This window comes from Bos grunniens, chromosome 10 (genome assembly GCF_055505025.1).
Source record: "Bos grunniens cultivar Pamir isolate PY7600 chromosome 10, Bosgru_T2T1.0, whole genome shotgun sequence".
In the NCBI taxonomy this organism is placed as follows: domain Eukaryota; kingdom Metazoa; phylum Chordata; class Mammalia; order Artiodactyla; family Bovidae; genus Bos; species Bos grunniens.
The window spans coordinates 12,983,779-13,010,868 of NC_141174.1; the positions used below are offsets into that span (position 1 = coordinate 12,983,779).

The window sequence follows — 27,090 nt, forward strand, 5'->3', positions numbered from 1 at the left end:
TTCGTAGCGATCATACTTTCTGAGATTACTGAATAAAGGGCACGGGACCAATAAGAAAAAGCAAGAAACTAGATCGTCTTCTTAAGAAACGTGAAAGACTGAAGTTTACAAATGTAGGGGAGTCTTTTTACTATTCATAACATTTTATGTTAGTATTTAGCTGAAATGGAGTGGAACAGGGGGTGATTTGGGGCTTTCAAAATAATTCCTCTCACTTTTTCAATAGCAACACTCAGTTTTGAAAATACCTTCCCAAGATGTATGTTTAGGCTTCCTCTTGCCCCTCTCCTTCTTTCAGATACACTCAGACTATCAGCGGTACTCCCTGAAACAGATTCAGTGGCCTGTTTCAATGAAAAGGCCCTCCTTTCTGGATATTGATGGGCAGAGAACATTCTGTGAGCACAGCAGCAAAATGCAAAGCTAAACAACACATGGGAAAGAAAGAACTGGAATATTTTCTTGGAGGGCAGATGACTGGTGTCCCCCTTCCCTTAGAAAGATCATTCATATGTTTCATTCAAGCTTGAACACATTTTGTCTGTAGGAGATTAGCCTTCTTCTGTTTCAGTTATTCCCTCATACAAAGCTGTTTTCCAAGCTTCTATCAGCAGCCAAGACCGAAAAGATCCTCAGTAACAGCTAAGCCTTGGCAGGTTAGGAGAAATTAGAGGAACACTTGGCACCAACACAAGATAAAATAAAAGATAAACATTTATAGTTTTCCAATATGAAATATTTTGATTTTGTACATGCTAATATTTTTTTTTCCAAACTCATCCCAGAATATTTACAAGTTCTGAGGGGTAAAAACAGTATCTTCTATAATAGTCTTTCTAATGTCTCATAAGATTTAGGATTTAAGTAAAATTAAACATGAACTTTGCATATAAATTTGGACTTTACCATGATCTTAAATAAATGTAGCATTTTCTCCACTTAAGGAAACTTTTTTAAAAAATAAACTTTTGCTTTTTCCCTCACATTAAAAATAAAAAAGACTCCCTCATATAGACCTGGCTTGGGCATACATTTTATTTTGCCTAGGATGATTTTACCTGTTGACATGGTAGGATTATTTATAGCATCCCTGTTGACGCTCAAAATCATCCTGATTTAAATCATAAATTATACTTTCAGCCTACTTATAGGGGACCTTTTTAGGTAGCCATTTGTTTATGTTTCCCCCCAAGACCCCATGCGTTCTCTCATGCCTTTCCCTTTGTATGCAGTGTGAGAATCCAGATCCAGGATGAAATCTAAAAAGAAATAATAGTTACTCGGACTTCCCTGACGGTTCAGTGGTTAAGAAGCTGACTCCCAATGTAGGGGACTCAGGTTCGATCCCCGGTCCGGAAAGATTCCACATGCTGGGGGAAACTCGGCTGGGGGTTGAGTGGGAAGGCTTCTGGAAAGTGTTTTCCTCCTTGGGAAGTAGTGGGGCAATGAAGCTCGGGTACCGTGACTATTGAGGCCACGCCGTGGAGCCTGCGCACCACAGCAAGAGGAGCCGCCACAGCGAGAAGCCCCCACGCTGCAACTAGCAGCCCCTACTTGTTGCAGCAACAAAGACCCAGTCCAGCCAGAAGTAAATAAACAAAATTTTAAAAAATAACAGTTACTTGAAAATATCTCAGACAAGATAGAAGATTCTGCTTAGACCCTTGTACGTGACATGCAAAATACCAAGAAACCCATCCATGACTCCTCCCATGGCAAACACTACTGTGTGGTCACCTCCTTCACATCGGTTCTCTACCTTAATGGATTTTGATTTGGCTCCGAAATTGGGAAATCTTGGTCTGCTGTGCTAGTGGTTGATTTAGGAGTGACCATAGGTTTTGACCAATCAGACACAAGGGAAATCTCTACTGGGGGTTGGGTGGGGAGGTTTTTGGAAAACGTTTTCCTCCCTGAAAAAAGAGTGGGATGCATGAGAAAAATCCATTTCCCTTTTAACCTTGAATGCCAAATTGTGACGTATTTGGAGCCGCAATGGTCATCCTGTTTGACAACCGATCAGGGCTCCCAGTGACTTGCTGTCAAAAGGACTCTGACGGGCTTCCTATTCTAGGTACCCCTGCAGCATCCAGAAATCTCAACAGGGAGCACCTCTCTGAGCTCTGCTGCTCCACAGCTTGGTGATCAAGTGCATTAGAGCGACATCCTCAAGGTGAGTTATATGAAAGCAACTTAAATTAGAGAAAGGATCTAAATTAGCCAGACTTGGCAACATCACAGGAGAAGTGTGGTGGGGTGAGAATGTGTGAGAAGACAGGCCGCACACCCAGAATCAGAGCGATGCCATGAGCTTCTTCCCTAGGAAACTACCCAACGAGGACTCGCCCTATGGCCAAGAGATGATGCATATATCTACTAATTAGAGAAGAAAATGCAATGAGGCTACAAGCAGGATGGAACTGCAAAGTAAACAGCTTTTAAGGCATATGCAGTAATGCGTGTACTTTCTAGTGGGGGCAGGGTAAACATTGAAAATGGGGGGGCGGGGGTATGGGTTCATTAAACAAATAAGTTTGTTTGTTCTTACATAGTAAATCAGAGATCAACTCAGCCAGGGTGCACCCAGAGCAGGATGGCTGAGATGCTTTAATCCAGTAATAGTAGAGCATTTCACATCCCAGATAAAGTCAGCCTCTTGGGCTGTCCTCTTTCCAGGTGACTCTGCCAAGGGCCCATTTAGATGGCCACGTGGTTTAGATGGCCTGGAGGAGTTCTCCAAAGGTACCAGGCACTAAGGAGCACTTGGTGGAGAGATCCCTTTCGGAGAGGCTGCTGCAGGAGAGTAGTATGACCCCAAACAACCTGCAGAGCCCTTGTTGAGAACACATATGCGTCTCCTTTATTTGATCTTCAGGGCCGGCTTTGCAGCCAACTACCAGGACCTCGTGTAGCTTTTCTGACATGGGGCCCAGGCTGCAAGACCCCTGTGTATTAGCACTGTGGTATTTACTGCACTGAGGAGCAGGGGGACACTGCATTAACGTGAAAAATATGCACACGATTCCCTTTCTACAGTGAGAAGGGATTTACTGAAATAAAGGATAAGGGGGTAATTTATTCCTCACATTATCCACTGAATGCAAATGTGACAAATAAAAGGAAGGACAGAAGTACTCAGGCCACAAATTCTAGTCAGGGAGTGAGTTCTAGCTCATTCAGTTCACCCACAAATTACTCATTCAATAATGTGTTTCCCTCTTCCTTCTGGACTCATCAATTCAGCCAACAGAGTCAGAAACCCTTTCCCAAAGCTCTAAGCAAATTCACTCCCTAATTTTCACCCGATGATGCTTCAGGATGCACACCAGGATACTCAGTTGGCATGCCTACCTTTGGAAAGCAGGAGGAAATGGCTTTTTCTCTTCTCACCCAGCTACACAGAGCCAGGGCTTCTTTCGATATCGGCAGCACAACTCCCAGGGTTACAGAGAATGTGGCAACATTGTGGCACAAGGATAATTCTGCTTCTGATGCTTCTCTTCTTCTGTCTCCTTTGCTCTCCAACCTTAGGCTACCCCTTGTTTCAGCAAGACTTTGATCTCGGATTAACCCATCTCAAGTGCCAGCCAATGTTGACTTCAGGGACTCACCAGGAGGATTTGAAGCTGGGAAGAAAAGTCTAGCTAAAAAACTCTAAAGGGCCGAGGAAGGAGTCTATACTGAAGAAATTCCAAGCACCATAGCAAAGCGTAGAAAAGATCATTTTGACCAGAGAGGCAACTTGACTGAACACTTACAGGCTGCTTTAAGGTTGAGCCTAGCATCACTGTATACCAAAATCATTTCAAAAGCTCAATTTCTCAGAAGCACGCTGACTTACTATGGAACTCGATTTCTCCGTGGCATAACAGGGTCAACATAGGAGATCAAGACTTACCTGGAGAGGATTTAAATATGCCAGGTGTGGAAAGCCAAATGGAACAGTGTGGAACAGGCTCAAGAACAAAAGGGGCAGATTCACAGAGAAAACTGGGGAGAACCAAACAGACAAGGTGTGTGATACGGTGCTTATATTTTTCACATAATATCTCAGTTTTGGGGCTACCCTGATGACTGAGCAGTAAAGAATCTGCTTGCAATGCAGAAGATACAGGAGACAAGGGTTTCATCCCTGGGTCAGGAAGATCCCCTGGAGGAGAAAATGGCAACCCATTCCAATATTCTTGCCTGAAAAATCCCATGGACAGAAGAGCCTGGCAGGCTACAGTCCAAAGGGTTACAGAGTCAGACACGACTGAGCAACTGAGCAAACACATCTCAGCTTTTACAGGAAGCACTGCATGATTCTACAGGGAAGGAAATATGACTCAGAGACGTTAACAAGTATCTGAAGTCACATAGTTAGTAGTGGTGGAACACAAGTAAGAGATAAAAGGAAAATAATTTCCTGTAAGCTAATTGACACAATCTATGATTGTTCTTTCCTGCCAGCACATTGAAGCATGGATTTTTCCAGAGAGAGGAGGAGAACTTAAGAAAAAAACAGAGAGACAGAAAATCAATCAACCAACTGGGAATACCACAACGGAGAAAGTTGGCAAGAAAATGTGAAAAAATTTCTAGAATCTAGACTGCAGAAGGTAATAGCTTTTGCTTGTCCAGATGTATATGAATTCTTACAACAAAATTTTCATATATAGGTTTCCAAGAATTGTTTACACATTCCAAAGTAACCATCAGTAGGAGATAAGGAAATAATTTTCCTAGGATATTAGAGAGAAAGTAATAAAATATCACCCCACTAAAGGCAAAAATTACTCCTTGAAAACCAGAGGGTAGATGAAAAAATAATGAAAATAAAACTTTGCAGAAGTTTCCCATGGAGTTGTATAGATAATCAAGGATGAAAACCATACTGAGACTATCAACATAGACATGCATGTTTCCTCAAATCTGACCAGTATTTCTTAGAAATTCCTGGTAATATCTCTCCCCTATAATGCATATGATTGACTGCTTTATCTTCAATGCCTAAAGCATTGCCTAGTATAAAGTAAGTATTCAGTAAATATGACATGCATACATAAATGAATGAAACTCCTTGATAAATCACCAGTCTGTCTTGCAAGGGTTACAAATGTTTAGCATCTGAAAAAGTTTAGCTTATTGCTGATGACAGATTTGAATTTATAGGGACAAAGAATCATAGCTAACTTAGACCTAAGTCTATAACTGTATTTTACAAAACGTGAAGGAAAGAAATACACTGTAGAGTCAAGTGCTAAATAAGAATAATAATTTATAATCGCTTGCGGTGGCAGGCAGTTACATTGGTAAAAGCTGACTATAGATACCCAGGCCTCTACCACCACCATTAGAGAGGAAATTAAGCAGGAGTAAAGTGCTGTCACAGCAGAAGACCACAAGAGCACAGCCTCATTAGCATAAAGCACGGCAGCCAGGAATTATGACTGTTTCTAATCTCTGAATGCTCAGGAGTTCGGTTACATTCAACAAAATGACCTGTCTATTTTGAGGCATTGGTATTTCTTCCCATTTTATTATACACACACACACACTCCACCATCTTTTTGAAGCCAAAATGTATGGGTCAGAGTTTTTTTAAAAAAAAAACAAAAACTCATTTTTAACTGTCCATGATCCTCACTTATGCCTTAACTCCAGCCCAGTACTTTTCCCCTTGATATTCAACGGCCAGAGTTATGCTGGAGTCTAAGAGAAAGCTGATGATCATGGCATGTGCTTCTACAGCTTTCTAATGGGCATTAACTGTCATTTAAAAAAACTCAGAATTCTCTTAAAACATTAACAGATATGTGTTCCTTCGAGGGTGGAGGATGCATATATACTGGAAAGATTGTTTTGTCCAAAGACCCTAATTCCTTAGAACTGTAATTATGAACTGGATGGAGTCCGAGTTGTATCAAATCTGCAAAGACAATAAAATGTTTGCAGAATAAAGGGACTGTCTGCTGAAGAATTGGTGTGTATTTCATTGTGACACAATCCTACCCACTTTCTGCAATCCACTTACCTTTACAAAGAATTTTTAAAACTGTACACACACAGCCCTTCTGTCCACATCTTTCTCGTTTAATAAAGATGGATGCTTAAGCTTTGGAGTCCTTGCCTTTGGGGTGACTGGCACTAAGAATAAAGGAAGCAAAAACAGAAGAGATGGGTGAAAGCAAAGTCCAGTCTTTGGGAGCAAGGACAAATTAGTGGGCAATTTAGAGCTTAGCTATACCCCACTGCTCAGAACACTGTCAGTCTCCCCTTCTTACCACTCCCCTCTGGCAGAGACCAGACACTCCAAGCCTGGGCTACGGAGCTATTCTTCCTTACCCACTGCCTGACCTTGCTCCACTGTCCACCCCTCATGCTCAGCTCTGAGGGACAAAACAAGATGAGGTCAACTAAGCCAGACTCGGGGGCTCCTGCCAGTTACATATTTGGGCTGAGTTACCCTGATTCTGTCCCATCACAATCTCTATTTTACCCCCTTCCCCTTTCTTTGAGTAGGGGGCAGGAAAAAACATAGAAAAAAAAAAATCAATCAGAATGATGTATGACTCGTCAGTTCTGAAGTAAAGCCCAGTCGTGTAGAAAATAGACCAGGCATTGTAGTCTGAGTCCAAAAGATAGGGTGAGCAAGCTCCAGCCTTGGGTGCAATTATCTCTTGAAAACAAAACGAAATAAAAAATGCGCTCATATATATATATACACCCTCAGAGACAGATATTTATCTAACCTCCGTGTCACACACATTCGACTTTGCAATGTCAGAGCTAACTGTTCTGCACGTGGTTTATGCAGTTTCTCAACCTGTACTTCTGCAACTGCACAGACTTGCTCTCAGGATGCAAGAAATGCCTCCCCAAACTCAGCACACTTCTCCAGTGCCACCGCCTCTGCTCCAGTTAAAGCCACCATCACCTCCTATTCCAACATCCACAATAGCATCCTACTGGTCACCTTGCCCCATTTCATCTGCCTCCCACCTTACACAGCTTATAAATCACACCTTGATGCCTCTTAAAATTCTCCAGGTGTTCCCCATGACTCTCGGAATAAGGGGTCAAACTCCTTCTGTTGCTGTTGCTTTTCAGTCACAAAGTCCTGTCCAACTCTTTGCAACCTCATGGACTGCAGCACACTAGACTTCCCTGTCTATCACCATCTCCCTGAGTTTGCAAAACTCATGTCCACTGAGTCAGTGATGCCATCCAACGACCTCATCCTCTGTCACCCGCTTCTCCTTTTGCCTTCAATCTTTCCCAGAATCAGGGTCTTGTCCAATGAGTCGGCTCTTTGCATCAGAGGCCCAAAATATTGGAGCTTCACCTTCAGCATCAGTCCTTCCAAAGGTAGGAGGCCTTTAAGGTCAAAGGTCAAAGAGACCCACCCTGCTTCCGTGCCCCGGGCATCACTTGCCCCAACCTGCCAGCCCATTAGGCACTCTTGGACCTTCAACTTGAGGCCTCCTCTCTTTCCAACACCTCTTTTCTTCTCAGCTCTCTTTACCTAGCTAAGTTATCATCATCCCCGGTACTCGGATTAGATTTCCTGTCCAGGAAGCCTCTCCTTACACCCTCAAGTATGCCAGAAACTTCTCTGCTCCGCATCGGTCAATGCACAGCTCAGGCTTTCCTGTAACTATCTGGGTCCTCGTTTGTGTCCCTGCCTGATCTGTAACGTCCTTCGGCCGTCAGTGTCTGTGTCTGTTTCAGGTTTCTATCTCTAGCCCTGTGCTTGGTATCGCTACCATATGGTCACGTGAGTACGAATGAATAAGCACATGAATGAGTGAAGCCAGAGGATGGCCTCTAGTCGTCTAAAAGCACATCACCATCAGACTTCCCTGGTGGTCCAGTGATGAAGAATCCGCCTTGCCCATCGACAGATGAATGGATAAAGAAGCTGTGGTACATATACACAATGGAATATTACTCGGCAACACATTTGATTCAGTTCTAATGAGGCGGATGAACCTAGAACCTATTATACAGAGTGAAGTGAGTCCGCAAGAGAAATACCATATTCTAACACATCTATACGGAATCTAGAAAAATGGAACTGAAGAATTTACTTATAGGGCAATAGCAGAGAAACAGACATAGAGAATAGACTTATGGACTTATGGGGAGAGGGGAGGAAAGGGTGAGATGAAAGAGTCACATGGAAACTTACATTATCACGTGTAAAATAGATAGCCAATGGGAATTTGTTGTATGGCTCAGGAAACTCAAACAGGGGCTCTGTATCAACCTAGAGGGGTTGAAGGGGAAGGGAGATGGGAGGGAGGGTCAAAAGGGAGGGGATATATGTATACCTATGGTTGATTCATGTTGAGGTTTGACAGAAAAGAGCAAAATTCTGTAAAGCAATTATCCTTCAATAAAAATAAATAAAAATGAAACAAAAAAAAGAATCCACCTTGCAATGCAGAAGACATCCATTCCACCTATCCTGGGTCCAGGAAGATCCCAAACGCCACAGGGCAACTGAAGCCCATGAGCCACAGCAGCCGAGCCCACCACGTCCTAGGGCCTGTACTCCATGATAAGAGGAGCCACTGTTCACCACGGCTAGGGAAAGCCCATGTGCAGTGATGAAGACCCAGTGCAGCCAAAAATAAATAATACATAATTTTTTTTAAGATTAGCATTTTTAAAAAATAAAATAAATTAAAAGAAAAAATAAAGGCACACTATTCCTTCAAGCCCAGGCCCTGTGAGCCCAGTGCAAGCACAGCGAGACGTCTCAGAAAAGGGTGGGGATCAATGGGACAAGGTCCTTGGGGGAAAGTGTTTCCTTTCTGCTTTTAAAACTGAGAAGAAGGGAGCCCCAAGGGTCTGTCACTGCCAGGGGTCTTCACGAACAATGCAGTAGGCTGGGAGCTACTGCACTCACTCCTTCAGAGGGCTCCTCCATTCACCAAGCGGAGCCAGCTTGCAGCAGTCGCAGAAACGGGCTGGCTCAATTCAGCCACAGCCCGTTCACTCCAGCCTGAGGCCACACATCCAGGCGGCAGCTCCAGCAAACTGTCACCTCTTATTGCACTTTAACTTTTGAAAGAATTACATACTTCTACATGTACCAACAGGGCACGGTATCCAGGAGAGATACATTTATCGTATGACTCTGTATGGGCTTCCCTGGTGACCCAGGGAGTAAAGTGTCTGCCTGCAATGCAGGAGACCTGGGTTCGATCCCTGGGTCCAGAAGATCCCCTGGAGAAGGAAATGGCAACCCACACTCTGAGTACTCTGGCCTGGAAGGGTCCTCGGACGAAGAAGCCTGGTAGGCTACAGTCCGTGGGATGGCAAAGAGCTGCACACGACTGAGCAACTTCACTTCTGTATGAAGACGGAACGATCTTGTGGGACAGGTATGTATGTGCACACGTACTCATGTTTCTATTGGTAAAGGCAGAGCAACAGGTTTGGATGGCTGCACCTTGAAATGTCAACCGTGATTTCCACTTGAGAGAAGAGGAGGGTTGGGGATGGTCAGAGCGGACTTTGATTTTTCCTGATATTCTCCAGGATATTTTGAAATCTTTTCCATAGTGTGTGATAACCATGCAGTTAAAAATACAAGCAAAGGAGAGAAAATAACGTGGAGTTTCTGACCTGCTCTGCAGGGATGGTCCTAATTAAACTGAGATCCAATTTGAAATGAATTCCCTATAAATTAGGCTTGGTGGCAGCAACTGGAGCACAACCATAAGCCTTCTGCAACTTTCAAGTCTGATGGAGAATTATCTAATACAAATATCATTGCCCGTGTGCTAAGTCGCTTTAGTCATATCTGACTCTTTGCGATCCTACAGACTGTAGCCCGCCAGGCTCCTCTGCCCCTGGAGTTTTCCAGGCAAGCACACTGGAGTGGGTTGCCATTTCCTACTCCAGATAACCTTATGAAAGAAACAAAAATGTAATAAAAATAAAGCTGATTTATTATTCTTTTCATTCTCTTTTTAAAAATAAGTAGTTTTTCAGGTTATCAGAGGAAGCCGTGGTCAATTCTCACAGTTTTGACTTAGTTCCATTTTAAGTGAACAAAGAAGTCCAACTGAAAACATAAACATAACAAAAAGGGGCCCATTAGAAAAGATTAACTTGGAGTGTTTTTTTTTCCCCCCCAAAGCCCTGGAGGAACACACTGCCCCCTCCTTAATCATTCACCTTTGTTCCCCTTTGGGAAGTGGTGCCACCTCACTTCAGAAAGTGTGACTGCAAAGGTATGGGAAGCAGCCGGCTCTCCAAGTCTCCTGGGGCACTAACTAGGTCTTTAAGATCACACATCACCTGAATATAACTGCTTTGACACCATCACCCACTGGCTCAAACAATCACCCTTATAGTAATACCCTGGGCACGCAGAGTGCTCCTGATTATATAAGCTGCAAGCAGGAACACCTGGGACAAAGTGCCCTGTGGGGAACCTCTAAGATAAGCTACTTGATTTCTTAATCCTTCTGTCCTTCTGTCAGCTCAGCTGGAAAGCAGGAATCGGGAGGGGGCGTGGAAAACCTCCTGAGGAATCAGAGGTTGAATGTGAGCCAGATGCAACTTACATTTCTGTTACAAAACGCTACTATTATTACTCCTCTGTGCTTTTCACATAGAGTTGAAAAAGAACATGGAATGTGAAGGAATGTGGATGGAGCTTCCGATCACCTACTGTACCAGTGCAAACTTCTCATCCTGACATCCAATGACATTTATCGTAGCCTTAGCGTTCTACGGCATTTTCCACAAAGTTTTTGAAAAAACAATTTACTATACACCGGGCAATTAAAGATGCTTTCATAAATGTACATCCAAACACAAAAATGACACTAATTGAGACAGAATTTTGTCAGGGGTGAAGGAAGGAGAGCTCTTCTTTCATTCTGTTTGTTTTGGCTCACCTTCCTTACTAGGATGGGAGGCTGTTTCCACCAAAATGTCATCTGGGACAAACCTGAGTAAGGCAGGAACCACCTTCTAGGGGTCTCAGGTGGTTCTTTGTGACATGGCTTGTGTTCTCAGGGATTTCTGTTTTGTTTTTTTTTCTTCATGTCGTTTATTTTTAAATCTTGGGGTTTATGTCCTTGCTAAAACTCCCAGGCTTTGAGTGCTGGGAAATTACCAGTCCATTTCTAAATACCATGTATGTCTGGGCAGTGCTACAGGCTTGATTCTTTAAGCTTCATATTCTGCCATTCCCTACTAGGTGTCCGGAGAAGGCAGTGGCACCCCACTCCAGTACTCTTGCCTGGAAAATCCCATGGACGGAGGAGCCTGGTGGGCTGTAGTCCATGGGGTCATGACTGAGCGACTTCACTTTCACTTTTCACTTTCCTGCACTGGAGAAGGAAATGGCAACCCACTCCAGTGTTCTTGCCTGGAGAATCCCAGGGACGGGGGAGCCTGGTGGGCTGCCGTCTATGGGGTCACACAAAGTCAGACACGACAGAAATGACTTAGCAGCAGCAGCTACTAGATGTCACGCAATGTTGTGGACAGTCTACTTCCTAAAGAGGCTAAAGAATTTGGACTTTCCTCTGTTGACAAGAGGTGGAGGATTTCTGAACAGCAGATTGAATAAAAAGAAGAGGTGATGGAAAGTGAGTGGGCATTAAGGGGAGGCATAAGATGTGAGACCATGGCAATCTGAGAAGCTGGCAGGGAGAATAGAACCGCAAGGAAAGACACATAGGGGAAGATGGCCAGGGTGCATGAGATCCCAGGTATCTGGTAAGTCCATTAAGGGGAGTGACAGGCCGATGAGGAAGATGAGACAAGACAAAGACATCACCCAGAATCTGGATGCAATTGGAAGCCTGGGATTCCTTGGAGGGAATCTAAGGGTTCTAACCTAAGGGCTGCTGCCTGCAGTGGCCAGGGCTATCGTCTTCTCTAAAAGGGCAGGCAAGGATTTGCAGTGCCTGAGTACTCTCATTTCATGCTAGGCATCCAAGAGATGCATATGCTGAAATCCTAACAGTCACTATTTTACAGTAACTGGGAAGCAATTAGAAGTCTAAAAATAGCCTTTCTGCATAAGAGGATGAGTATTATTCTACCCAATCTATAACCGGGAGAGAATTAACCCCTGAGCCAACATTTCTTGATGTTTAAAAGAGAAAGTGCTTCTGAAGCTAGAGTGTAACCAGTCCTCCACAAAACTGGTACCTTAGCTACATATTCTTTGAGATATCAAAGGGAAGGTGGCTTCATCATCACAGTAATCCAAAGTGTGTTATTTCAGAAGCTTGACTCAAGGCAGTACTCAGATATGATTTTGTGATTATTTCAAAAACATAAAATATACTGCAAAATTCCCACTTGACTTATGCTTCAAATTGAGAAATGAGAAATCACAATCTTAATTCAGGTCAATTAAGTGTTCTTGAAACAGGCCAAGAGGTACGAGAAGGTTGAGAGATTCCCTTCAGGGAGTCCTCTGTGATCCTTTCAAGCCCCCTAAGTGGTGCCAAAATGCACAGGAGAGATCTTGACTGCTCTCTGCACGAGTCTGAAGGTGTGAATGAGAAAGTCTGTAGTCGTCATATCCATGGGGGAAAAAAATCTGAGTTTAGTAACGTCTTGCCATGCACATGAGTTATTTTTTGAAAAGGTTTCTAAGCTTGTCAAAATATTCTGAGGTGCAAGTTTAGTGTTTCTTAGAAAAAAAAAAAGAAAAGACAGAAAGCAAAAGGCAAGCTCTATAACTATGTTTGGTCTTTTTCATTCATGTATGAAATATCTGTCAGTTGAAGAAGAGACACAGAATTCCTTATCTACAGGGAATTGCACTCACATGCTTGTGCTTAGGATGCTGTTCTCATCTAAAGGCCTTTATTCCTCCTCTCTAATTATCTGATTACTTCTCACTGGTGGAAGCTCAAAGCAATAACCTTCTTACCAAAGCAACTTCCTTCTTTGTTGCCAACAGACTTTGTCGGAAATTAAAAACAGTTATTTTTACTACACATATTTAGTATTAAAGTTGTTAACATATTGTTAAGTGTTCAGATCATAGTTTTCCTATGAGTTTATTAACAATACCTTGAGGTCAGGTGTACCTACCTCAACATGTCCCCCACATGGCTTTGCATGTGGCAATTGCTCAGCTGAGCTTCCACTGACTGATTCTCTTAGAGGAAGAACAGATAAGGGGGATTATAAAAGATGTCTGAATTCTTATGCCTCTGTCTGCCATAAATACCACACCCCACTTCCCTTGCCAGATCCTGATAGAGATACTCAAGCCGTAAAACCACGGTATTTTTGTTTTACAGTGTTGTTGTCATCATATGATCATCAATATTCTGCTGTGCAGAATATCCTCGCTTTCTAAGTTTCACTGAAATATCCTATGCCTGGGATAATAGTCACACAGATTAGAAGAGATCCATCTTACAACTGAACAGCTGCACCATGATTTAAGCTGCCTTATTTCTAAATACCCAGCCTTTATTGACAAGGCATATTTTTAACATGACATACAAAAATGACCTAATAAGACAAAGAGAAATTGAAGAAAAAGAAAGCCAATATAGTAAAAAATAAAAAGTTGTTTGCATTTAAATGATGAACTTATCCTCTTTCTTGTACGGACTGAGTAATTCTCACTTAACCTTTCCCTTCCGCAGGCACTGCATCTGAAGAACCATTAAGAGACTTTTTGACTTAAGTCCATCACAAGGAAAATTCAAGAAATTTGTTTTCTTCAAAGAGTATAACTGCTTACAGTATAATGGAATATTCAAGAATATACTGTACAGATTTTATTTTCTTGGCTCCAAAATCATTCTGTGGATGGTAACTGCATCCATGAAATTAAAAGATGCTTGTTCCTTGGAAGGAAAGCTACAACAAACCTAGACAATGAATTAAAAAGCAGAAATGATATTTTGCTGACAAAGGTCTGTATAGTCAAAACTATGGTTTTTCCAGTAGTAACGTACGAATGTGAGAGTTGGACCATAAAGAAGGCATAGTGCCTAAGAATTAACGCTTTCAATTTGTGATGCTGGAAAGACTCTTGAGAGTCCCTTGGACGGCAAGGAGATCGAATCAATCAACCTTAAAGGAAGTCAACCCTCAGTACTCACTGGAAGGACTGATGCTGAAGCTCCAACATTTTGGCCCCCTGATGTGTAGAGCCGACTCACTGGAAAAGACCTTGATGCTGGGAAAGACTGAAGGTAAAAGGAGAAGGGGGCAGCAGAGGATGAGATGGTTAGATAACATCATGGACTCAATGGACATGAATCTGAGCATGCTCCAGGAGACAGTGAAGGACAGGGGAGCCTGGCATGCTACAGTCCATGGGGTTACAAAGAGTTGGGCGTGACTCAGCAGATGAACAGCAGCAACAATAGTGTACACATATACATGAATATATTAAAGCTTCAGGGAAAGGGGGAGGATCTTAAAAGCATTCAAGCCTCTGTTCTCTCCTGTCATTCTTTATCCCAACAGAATCTGGGGTGAAGTTGCTAACTGGGGGAGGCTGAGGCAGAGCATAGTCAATATCACCGCCTTTAGCAGGAGGCAGTAGAGGGCTCCTGTCTCACCCAGGCTTTCAAGTCACCTTACTTGACGCTGCTCTTTGGGGAGAAGGGTAAGATGGTGAGCAGAGTGAGGATGGATCAAGCAATTTTTCTTATGAAGTGGAAGCCAAGATACTTCAAAGTTCAGATGAAAGTGAAAGTCACTCAGTCATGTCCGGCACTTTGCAACCCCATGGACTATACAGTCCATGGAATTCTCCAGACCAGAATACTGGAGTGGGTAGTTGGTCCCTTCTCCAGGGGATCTTCCCAACCCAGGGATTGAACCCAGGTCTCCTGATTGCAGGTGGATTCTTTACCAGCTGAGCCCCACGGTGATCCCTAAAGTTCAGATAGTGAAAGAGATTTATCTGAAATATTGAAACAGACTGACAGAGGTTTATAAGGATCTAGCTAATCCTCTCCTCTCTGACCTATAAGATGCTATTACTCAAAGGAAATCAACCCTGAATGTTCATTGGAAGGACTGATGCTAAAGCTGAAACTCCAATGCTTTGGCCACCTGATGTGAAGAACTAACTCATTGGAAAAGACCCTGATGCTGGGAAAGATTGAAGGCAAGAGGAGAAGAGTGTGGTAGAGGATGAGATGGTTAGATGGCATCATGAACTCAATGGACATGAATCTGAGCAAACTCTGGGAGATAGTGAAGGACAGGGGAGCCTGGCGTGCTGCAGTCCATGGGGTCACAAAGAGACACAACTGAGCGACTGAAGAACAACAAAGGAGAGCGCTACTGCTTCTCCAGAGGAAATTCACCAACTCACTCAAGTGCATTTGGCCTTGGGTGATTGCAGATTATTCTGAGATGATTTGAATCCTGCTGTTGCTGTAACTGGGGAATGGTTAACTGTGATTCCTCAGACACTCAGGTGACTCAGCACCTCAAGTTCTTCCCAGATGCAACTGAAAGCATCTTCTTATCTTCTGTCCAGGAAAGTTCTCAAACACAGTTTTGTTTTTTTTTTAGTTAAGGTGGCAATGGTTGCCTGATATTTTTGTCCAAGTAGTAATGCATAGGTTTCCTTAAAAGAATGTAGTCGAGATGCGGCCATCAGTTTTGATGGGGTTAAGTGGGACTGAAGTGGGCTGTGAAAACATGTAGGGGTCTATGTTTGCCTCTTACTCTTCCACCAGAACACGCTCCTCCCCATTCTCCACCAAGAATTCTGCATTCTTCATCTCTTTCAAGGTCAACCTTGACCTTGACCTTGAAAGAGCAGTGAAGCCTTCCCTGCCTGTAGCTGGCGTAACTGGTTCTGTGTTCATATAGACATTAGACTTGCCAAGCTGTTATTATAAATGTGTTCCTCCTCCTCCAGAGGATTAGTTTTTCCAGGGAAGTTGTATAAACTCTTCCTCATCAGAAGTCTTATAGCCAATTTATGTAATTAAGATCCAGCTCTTTGCCTGGTTTCCATTCAAATCTTCATGAGACTTTTTTCATTAGAAATACAAGAAACACGTTTGACTATATCTTAATAAATACCTGTTCATTTCCAAGGAGATCACCTAACCTTGTGTAGAGCTATGGATAGACTGTTAAACTTTTCATACAGGAGGCCAAACTTGTTTCAACATTCTAATTTTACTGTTAAAATTCAACTATTTTGGAAAAATAAATGAAAGAAATATTGAATATAAATTACCACTGTGGTCCTTCAAAGTGGTGGAAAAACTTTCAAGTTATACACATTTCATTAAGGCTGACGTTATAACTCAAGAATGTGTGATGATTCAGCAATGTCCAACAGATCAAGTGCTAAGTGGGCCACTGGGCCACAGAATTTCCAGGTTCTCTATGCAAACGTCCATCTGCAGTGCCCACCCTCAATTTAAAATGGGGCAAGTGATTGAAAGGTAGGTGTTAATGTCACTCACTTCATCTTTCCAGACATAGAGTTCTCAGCAGAGAGGGAAAGTAAAACCTACATCTCCAGCATTACACAGAGAGCATAAGATCCTAAGTCATGTGAAAGGGCGATGTCCTAGTGGAGAGGAAAGTAAGCTAGGAATGGGAGGGTTCAGGCCACCTTCCCGCCTCCACCCCTGACCAGATGTATAACCTTAAAAAAGCAACTTTGCCTCAGAAACACTCAGGAGTCACCTACTCTGTGTAACAGAGGACACAGGCTAAGTGGCCTGCGAGATTTCATCCAGTCTAAGACGTTATGATTTCATATGGGTTCTTTTGACTTTTCATTGCAGCTTACAAATCTGCAGACCCCATATCATATCCTATCTCCCATAAACTTAACACAAACTCTCTGCCCCCAATATCACACTATCAAAAGTGTGCAGTATAAGAACCATGAGAAGTGACTTTTTAAAAAAGAGAAAGAAAATCATCATGGAAAAATTTTGAGACTCCGCCGCTCTCATCATCACTCAGTGATCTTAATTATGCATCAATCAACCCCAGCTCAACTGGGAGATGAGAAAATGGGACTTTTTTTTTCTTTTTTTTTGCTGATCTCAAAGGACAGGCTTAAGAGGCAAGATCATCAGAATCATTACAGCTGAACAGGTAGTTTTATCCACCCAGAGGGAAACCATTCAAAATTTCTAATCACTTTTCACTCATCATGTTCAGAGGTTTCCAGAAAACTGTCTTATTTATTTAAATCATCTTGTATTCAGGGCTTCCCTGGTGGCTCAGTGGGAGAGAGTTTTGCCTGACAATGCAGGAGACACGGGCTCGATCCCTGATCCGGAACCACCCCACTTGCCTCAGAGCAACTAAGCCTGCAGATCACAACTACTGAGCCTAAACTCTAGAGCCTGGAACCCACAACTTCTGAGCCCACGTACTGCAGCTAATGAAGCCTGTGGACCCTAAAGCCCATGCCCTTCACCAACAGAAGCCACCGTAATGAGAAGCTTGGATACTGCGACCGGAGATTAGCCCCTGCTCTCTGCAACTAGAGAAAGTTTGAGTGCAGCAGTGAAGACCCAGTAGAGCCAAAACTAAAAATAAACTTTAAACAAATATTTTTAAAAATAAGAAAAAAGGAATGAAATCATCTTGTATTCAAATTCTTTTTCTCCGTCTACTCCCTCTAGCTCGCCTCACCGCTCCCTCTTTTTCTGTGCCTTCTTGCACTTGGGTAGGACTGTCATGGCACATAAAACCAATCTATAAGCCCAAGCCATTACTTTACTTGGTAGAAGCTGGAAATGAATATTTTTGATTTACATCTAGTAGCTGGATTTTATTTTCCCTTTTGAGGAGGACCATTTTCCTATGAACCATAAACATGGGTTACTTGAATATCCCCTCAGATAAAACACTTTAAAGTGTTAAAAGTAAAATGGGTACATTCAAACTTCTCTATTTTATTATGAGTTCACCAGAACATTACAATATAATACAAATAGCTTTAAGGTGAATTTTAATACCAAGTCATTCATTTCATAAATTATTTTTATCTTGGTTGACACTGATGGCCCCAAAAGACAGTACTTAATATTTCAAGACTGGAGACAACAAATTTCATCCACCAATCATGTAGCAGGAGGTAATCATACATGAGAAGTAACCATATAAATGTGTTTAAACACTTGGAAACTCCCCCAAACCCCTAATACAACTCCTAATTTTTCTTGTTTAAGCGAGTTATTTAAAAAAAATACACTTCAAATATGTTTAGGATTCCATCCCAGCAAATGAATAGCAGCCCATAAAAGAGTAAAACTAGGCAGGAACCCAGGCATAATCCCAAAGGCAGGATGCAAATAAAATGTCTCGTCAGCTCTTAAGCCTTAATGCATTTTACCTTAAACATTTACATTAACAGATGGTCCCCAGCAGTGCCATAAACTTACTTCTGAGTTCATTTCCATGTCACTCTCAACCCCATTTATCACTACCCATGCAGTAGAAAGTGCCACAAGGGGTTTAAATCAGAACAGTAAGGAGCAGGGACAAACTCTGAAGCAATTGGTGTCACCTACAAATATGCGCTTGACCTTTGTTAAAAAAAAAAAATCAGTAGGAGAATTGATGACTGATGCAGGGAGAAAGACGAAGATAAGAACTAACCAAAGTCACCACATTGGACCCACTGGAAGGAAGATGCAACAGAGACATATACCTTTCACCCGGAATCCTTAAAAGCCTTCTGTTTTCCTGATTTTCCCAACAGTATGAAGCCATAGGCAATGAAATAGCCATGAGTGATTACAGATGTCAGGGAAGAAAGAAGTTTAAGAACTAGATGTAAAGATCATAGTTTCATTTTGTGTGCAAAATGATGATACTTCTTTTCTGTGTCTCATTAATTAGGCTTAATAGTTGACAATATTGTCAAACCACATCATTTCTGTTTGACATCTGCCAACGTAAAGAGGACAACCTTTTACCAAAATGTTTACAGTTTATTTTTAAAATCATCATAAAATGAGGTTTTCCTTTGGTGAAGAGTTTCATGAATTTTAACATATGTATTGGTCCATGTAATCACTACCATAATTAGAATAAAGAATATTTCCATCAGTCCCTGAAACTCTCCCAATCTATCCTTTAAGAGTCATTATCAGTTCAGTTCAGTTCAGTCACTCAGTAGTGTCCGACTCTTTGCCACCCCATGGACTGCAGCATGCCAGGCCTCCCTATCCATCACCAATGCCCAGAGCTTACTCCAAATCATGTCCATCGAGTTGGAGATGCCATCCAGCCATCTAATCCTCTGTCGTCCCCTTCTCCTCCTGCTGTCAATCTTTCCCAGCATCAGGGTCTTTTCAAATGAGTCAGTTCTTCACATCACATGGTCAACGTATTGGAGTTTCACCTTCAGCATCAGTCATTCCAATGAATGTTCAGGAATGATTTCCTTTAGGATGCACTGGTTGGATCTCCTTGCAATCCAAGGGACTCTCAAGAGTCTTCTCCAACATCACAGTTGAAAAGCATCTATTCTTTGGCGCTCAGCTTTCTTTATAGTCCAACTCTCACATTCATACATGACCACTGGAAAAACCATAGCCTTGACTAGACGGACTTTTGTTGACAAAGTAATATCTCTGTTTTTTAATATGCGTTCTAGGTTGGTCATAACTTTCCTTCCAAGGAGTAAGTGTCTTTGAATTTCATGGCTTCAATCACAATCTGCAGTGATTTTGGAGCCCCAAAAAATAAAGTCTGCCAACATTTGCACTGTTTCCCCATCTATTTGCCATGAAGTGATGGGACCGGATGTCATGATCTTAGTTTTCTGAAGGTTGAGATTTAAGCCGACTTTTTCACTCACCTTTTTCACTTTCATTAATAGTCATTATTCAGTTCGGTTCAGTCGCTCAGTCATGTCCGACTCTTTACGACCCCATGATTCACAGCACGCCAGGCCTCTCTGTCCATCACAAACTCCTGGAGTTCATGTCCATCGAGTTGGTGATGCCATCCAGCCATCTCATCCTGTGTCGTCCCCTTCTCCTCCTGCTCCCAATCCCTCCCAGCATCAGGGTCTTTTCCAATGAGTCAACTCTTTGCATGAGGTGGCCAAAGTACTGGAGTTTCAGCTTTAGCATCAGTCCTTCCAATGAACACCCAGGACTGATCTTCTTTAGGATGGACAGGTTGGATCTCCTTGCAGTCCAAGGGACTCTCAAGAGTATTCTCCAACACCACAGTTCAAAAGCATCAATTCTTCAGTGTTCAGCTTTCTTCACAGTCCAACTCTCACATCCGTATATGTCCACTGGAAAAACCATAGCCTTGACTAGATGGACCTTTGTTGGCAAAGTAATGCCTCTGCTTTTGAATATGCTATCTAAGTTGGTCATAACTTTCCTTCCAAGGAGTAAGCGTCTTTTAATTTCATGGCTTCAATCATCATCTGCAGTGATTTTGGAGCCCAAAAAAATAAAGTCTGCCAACATTTGCACTGTTTCCCCATCTATTTGCCATGAAGTGATGGGACCAGATGCCATGATCTTAGTTTTCTGAATGTTGAGCTTTAAGCCAACTTTTTCACTCTCCTCTTTCATTTTCATCAAGAGGCTTTTTAGTTCCTCTTCACTTTCTGCCATAAGGGTGGTATCATCTGCATATCTGAGGTTATTGATATTTCTCTCAGCAATCTTGATTCCAGCTTGTGCTTCTTCCAGCCCAGCGTTTCTCATGATGTACTCTGCATAGAAGTTAAATAAGCAGGGTGACAATATACAGCCTTGACGTACCCCTTTTCCTATTTGGAACAGCCTGTTGTTCCCTGTCCAGTTCTAACTGTTGTTTCCTGACCTGCATATAGGTTTCTCAAGAGGCAGGTCAGGTGGTCTGTTATTCCCATCTCTTTCAGAATTTTCCACAGTTTATTGTGATCCACACAGTCAAAGGCTTTGGCATAGTCAATAAAGCAGAAATAGATGTTTTTCTGGAACTCTCTTGCTTTTATTATACTTTACATCAAATAAAACTTGGCTCTGACAATTGTAAATCCCCATACTAAGATTTTTTAAAACAGTTTTATATCAAGCCTGTAACGAATTTTCCTATATGTTCCTATACTTTTACTATTTTTGCCTTCAAGATTCTAGAAATTTTTCAGCCACCAGATATTCTACGAGGATTTTGAAGAAATATCCCTTTAGAGCAGATGTCATGTTATTATTATTTTTTTTTACATAGGGAAAAACAACATCATGAAGAACAAAACTTTTTTTTTTTTTTACACATCGTACACACATACACACATCAATTGATGATTAAAAAGGAAAAACGAGACAAAATCAGTTCACTATTTCAAGTACATAGTGGAAGCTTAGCAGAATGCCTGGAACACTGCGTGAGCTCAGTACAATTTCCATTCATCCTCTGCTTTGCTTCCAAGGCTCTATTTTCAATCCAGTGTTTTTACATGACCTTTGTTTTTGAGAAAGCCCAAGAGCCATTGTTTCCCCTTGTGTGGTTCCCATCCAGATTTATAGATCAGAGTTTCAGACTAATAGCTGTAGTGAAATCAGCTAAGTCTTCTTCAATCTGCCAATACTCCTGACAGAGTGACTGGCAATGGAATTGTTATTTTTTTGGGAGATCCATGTTGCTGTAGGAATAAAACTTCTGTGTCTCAGGAGCGCCAAGCTTAGACTGAGTAAAACATCTCGCACAGTGCCACTGATGGGAAATAAATGGGGATTTGTCATCTTTTGTTTGGAGATGCTGCTGTGAAGCATGTCAACATCCATTTAAAAATGAAGAAGGCAGAAAAAAATGTTCCATCAATGTCCTCCTGCCCTACCATGCTATGAATGCTAAATAGCAACTGCGGAGTATAAGAATCCTCATATATGAGGGCGGTCCCCACCACCCTCCCCAGCCCCCAAACAAAATTTCATGTATTTAGGGCTGTGAATACACAACAGAATCCATGCTAAAGTATATCTGGCCCTTATTTGGCCCTTCTGTAAAAATTACTCAGCTGAATCTGAATTCCTAAATCAATTTTCCAAAAGTATAAATTTCCATTAGGCTTTATATGGCCTATATATTCTACTTGTTCAGCTTGAACTTCTTTTCAATTAGTGTGCATTCGTCAGAATTCCAGTTTCTTCCTGATGCAAAAGGCATGGTGAGATAGAAAGAGGACTTATTTGGGAGTCAGGAGCTTTGAACCCTAAGTACGGTTCCACCTATGCTCCTATGTCAGGCCATTTAAATTCTCCTGGCCTTAGTGTTCATGCATAAAAATAGAGACTCAGATCAGAGAGCTTCATTCAGCTCATTCATTCATTCAGGACTAAATCCATTTAGCCCTAATTTTGATGATGCCTTCACCATGAGTCTGACGCTTGCAACCATTTTATGTCCTCTTCTAAGGCAGAAGTATAAAGCCAGTGCCTCACACAGTACTTAGATGTGATAAGGTATGAATAAAAGATTTCCGGTGCTGTGTCGAATCAACTTTATTAGACACCTAAATTTTAATGGGCCTTAAGCTAGCAGAAGACAGCTTCTTGAAATGTGAGGTATGCGTGTATATTATATCTGTGTGTATGCATATGTATGCATGGATATTTATGCATGTTTTCTATGACATATGGATATGTTTATGGGTATATGTATATTTATGTATATGTGTATGCATAAATATGTGTGAATATATATACTAAATTATTTATATTTCCTCTTGAGCATCAAATCCAAATTCAGGGTATTATTTTGATCCATCAGCAGTGATGGTAGAAGTTTTACTCTCACATCTTTTCAGACACTTTTTCCTATCTGTAATACCATCCATATCAACAACCTATGGGACAAGCTATCATATCTGACAGTAACCATGAAAAGCCTGCTTTTGTGATAACCTGGGCTATTTCAGGACATTCTCAGTTTGCAATAAGGAAAACACATATCTTCTTCCTTACTTTACCTGCAACATCTATTTTCTTTATGAGATGGACAGCCTGCACAGAATCATGTATTTTTGCTCAGCTTCTATTAATTAGCATAATGCCTAGCACAGAATATGGAAATATTCTAAACATTAACCATCCGGGATCACAAGTCAGTCATTTTGTTTTTAAATCCTGTACTTCCACTTGCTAACTATAGGACCTGTAAGCCTCAGTTTTACCATAGGAAAAAAAAAAAAAAATGGGAGTGATAAAGAAACCAACTTTACTAATTGTTCTAAAGTGTTAATGAGATAACAAATACAAAGCACGCAGCATAATACTTTGTATTCATAAAATGTTAAAAGAACAGCTGACCCTTCTCTAGCTTAGGAAATGGAGAAGGGAAGCAGAGATTTACAAAGCACACAAAAACAAGAGTTGCTGGCAGAGGGATAGAAGAGAAACCACCAAATTACAGGATGAGTATTTCCTTTCGGCCAAAAGACAACTGTGTTTGGGTCACTAGTCTTAACTAATCAGGAAGGTCCAGCTGCAGTTGGGGGGATTCCTGGAAGAGAGTAAGAAAAGGCCGTGACAAGCGCATAGAACATAAGCAGGACAGGCGTTTGGGAAGGCTCTGTTTTGGGAATGTGAAATCCAAAAATTGTCACAGGCTTTCTTCTGTTCATTGAGAAAGCTCTTGTTGAATATGGGACTTGAGAAGAAAGCAGAGGAATGTATCTTGAAAGGCATGGCAGAGGAGGAAACATCTACATGAAATATTTGGAGGGCTTCCCTGGTGGCTCAGATGGTAAAGAATCCACCTGGAATACAGGAGATGTAAGCTCGATCCCGGGGTCAGGAAGAGCCCCTGGAGAAGGGAATGGCTACCCACTCCAGTATTCTCGCCTGGAGAATTTCATGGACAGAGGAGCCTGGCAGGCGACAGTCCATGGGGGGTCACAAAGAATCGGACACAACTGAAGCGACTAACACTTTTCACCTTTCAAAAGGATGGGAGCTGGGAAAACAGATGAGAAAGGGGTATAAATGTCCCCACAAATGGGGGAAAACTAGTGCAGGAATCAGAAACTGCTCGAATGTGGATATAAACAGATTCCCTTTAGCCACCCATCCTAAAATGATTAGACTTTAGCCGTACTGAGCACACTGCTAATACTTTGATAAGGGTCCCAAATCAAAACTCCTCAGAGAGGTTCCATCTATTTTTTGACATACAAAAAGCTGCACATAACTAATATATACAACCTAATGAGTTTGAAGATAAGTATGCACCTGTGAAACCATCTATCTTAAAACAATATATTCCATTTGGCTACTGTAGCTCATAGAAAATAGTTTACCTACATCTGTCGCATTCATTAAAGCCACTTTTCAAATCCTTTATATATCTGTTCCTTCTTCATGTTTATGTTTAGGCCAAAGAGCATAAATGACTTTGTTCCTGAGTGGTTGAGTCAAGGACATTCAGGGGTTTAATTTCAGATTTGAAAGGGTCTAGTTTCAGATTTCCAAACAAACCAAACCACAACCTCACATGACTTCTGGAATCCTCCAGCTGTCAATCCAGAAGTGTCAAGTATGAGCTGATTAGGAAGACGTGCCCTTTTTGCTTCTGGTGGCTTCCTCAGACCAAATGGCACAGTGATCATAACATACAAACAGCTCTCAGTTTAGCGAACGATGATCCAGTTTGACTTTCTCTTTCTCCCTCACCTGTAGCTTTCAATCTCTTCACCTGCCTACTGGAACTTATTCCAAAGAGTGAGAAAGCCAGAAACATTACAGTTCATGTGTTATTCTTTTCAGATATCTCTGGGAAAGATTTTAAGGTGTAGGATGTTGAAACAAGCAGTTGCATCGGGACTTAAAAACATATATATTTGGTCCTTCTCAACACAGGTTTAAATGCATGGACCCACTTTTTCAATAGTAAATATTATAGTACTACATGACTTGCGTGCTAAGTCGCCTCAGTCGTGTCTGGCTCTGCAACTCCTCTGTCCATGGGATTCTTCAGGCAAGAATACTGGAGTGGAGTGGGTTCAGGGGATCTTCCCAACCCAGGGATGGGACCTGAATCTCTTATGTCTCCTTCACTGGCAGGCAGGTTCTTTACCACTAGCACCACCCGGGAAGCCTGATTCTATGACATGAAGGTGGTTGAAACCGCAGATGCAAAGCACAGATATAAAGGAAGGGCAGGCACAGAGTCAGTCAGGTCAGTCGCTCAGTCGTGTCCGACTTTTTGCAACCCCATGAACCGCAGCACGCCAGGCCTCCCTGTCCATCACCAGCTCCCGGAGTACACCCAAACTCACGTCCATTGAGTTGGTGATGCCATCTAACCCTCTCATCCTCTGTTGTCCCCTTCTCCTCCTGTCTTCAATCTTTCCCAACCTCAGGGTCTTTTCAAATGAGTCAGCTCTTCGCATTAGGTGGCCAAAATATTGGCGTTTCAGAGAGCCAACTATAAATTATATGCAGATTTTTTTTCGACTGCAGGAAGACTCAGCACCCCTAACCTTTGTGCTGTTCAGGGGTCAACAGTTTTTGAAAGTTTAAATTATCCATAATATCTTTGATCTCACTCAAAGACTGGTTCAAGTTTTAACCTTAATATAACAATGTACAACATCAAATAATATACTGTTGGTTTGTCTAAATACCTTTTTCTTCACAGAGAAACAATTATTTCAGTAACATATAATCTTTCCAGTTGTTACTTTGCAGTGGAGAAAAGGATTGCTTTAAAGGTATTAACGGTTGTATTACTATGAAATGGATTTCAAATCAGTCTGCAATTTAATAGCAGATTGATGTGTTTCCCCAGATTTCAAGATTTCCCTTATCACTTAGCTTTGCATTGGTAACATTCACCTGGTAATTTAGCTAAAGGGTCTTTCTATAGCTGAAGACATCCCTGACAAGCAAGGGACCGTGGAACTGTGCACAGACACCAAGAGTCAGAGCAGAGCTGGATGCGAATTCATCTTCAGCAGTACAGCTGCATCCGTAAGATGCAGAGGAACACAGGCTTGCTTCTGTCACTAAAAGCAGCAGCGTTGATTCAAGGACAACACGAGTCACAACACTAATTATAAAGACTGGTGACAGAAAAGAAGCGAGGTGTTCTCTTTTATATGTAGGGGTCTCCCAGTACCCCTACATAAGAATAAGGCACTAATAAGATGTTAGAGCTTGAAAGGAGTTCATAGATCGTCATCCAGCATGACTCCCACCTTTACATATACTGGAAGTGAGCCCCAAAGAGAAGAAGTCATTTGCTTAACCTGTAGTATTGCCGCAAAAAGAACTCAAATTCTTGTAAGTATTCCCAGAAACGGTCGTTCATCTCTTAGAAATATATGTGTAGGTGTAAATAAAATTATATCCAAGGGGGTTTTTAATCTGACAAAACTCTATATTACAGAGCAGGAACAAGCAAGAGCGAAGTTGTTAATACACTCAATGAATAGAGGAATACCTTATTTTACCACCTCTTGTTTTCCTGTTTAGAAAATGTATATATTGAAACAAGCTTCATCTTATTTAAGTCTCCTCCTGCATGGATCAGTTAAAATAAAATGGTGTAGGCATCATGTTTCATAGGGTTCTGGAAGGTATACAGAGCAAGCTTAGGTAGATTTTTATGACATAAGGCCACTGGGTAATGTTTATAGTGGAAATAGGCCTCTGCCACTCATTTCCAATGAAGCAGTGAAAAACCAGGATATCTACCTCCCACCGGTCAGCACACTTGCGCTTTGCTCTATCCTGGAAGCTACTTAGAACACTGGAGTAGCTTTAGTGGTCAGAAGTCTAACAAAAAGATCTTTATGGCTGAAAGAACTCAATGACCTCTAAGGTTTGATCCAACCCTGAGATTCTAATTGTAGCAATAGACACCCTGGGCATATTTCAAGTGTCATTTTGAACAAAGCACATCAGAAGGGAAAAAATCTTTTAGATTCATTATCTTGTCATTCCAACCAATATAAAAGCCAGCTTCATTATCTAAAAGCTTTACTGGAGTGTCTACATAGGTCTATATACATTTCTAAGTACCTCCCTGAAGTAATCATCCTTGTCTATAATACAAGTCAAACACACCCTATATAGGTTTCCCTGATCAAACAGGCAACAAGCTCTCTGACATATATTTTCACCCTCTTGTCTGACT

At 41.8% G+C, this 27,090-nt stretch overlaps 1 protein-coding gene across 8 annotated transcripts in view; it reads right to left on the reverse strand.

Annotated features, from left to right (window-relative positions):
- NRXN3 (neurexin 3) overlaps positions 1 to 27,090 on the reverse strand; it is a 1,787,606-nt gene that overhangs the window by 799,425 nt on the left and 961,091 nt on the right. Inside the window, exons 14-15 of one of the 8 annotated variants that reach the window (XM_086319419.1) lie at positions 6,017 to 6,129; positions 5,244 to 5,911 (exon numbers count right to left, since the gene is read on the reverse strand). The exons of the other annotated variants lie outside the window; for them this stretch is intronic. Of the exons in view, the coding sequence (XP_086175545.1) occupies positions 6,032 to 6,129 (98 nt within the window). The 3' untranslated portion in view covers positions 5,244 to 5,911; positions 6,017 to 6,031. Of the gene's footprint in view, positions 1 to 5,243; positions 5,912 to 6,016; positions 6,130 to 27,090 lie in introns of those variants that run through there. 8 annotated transcript variants of the gene reach the window in all.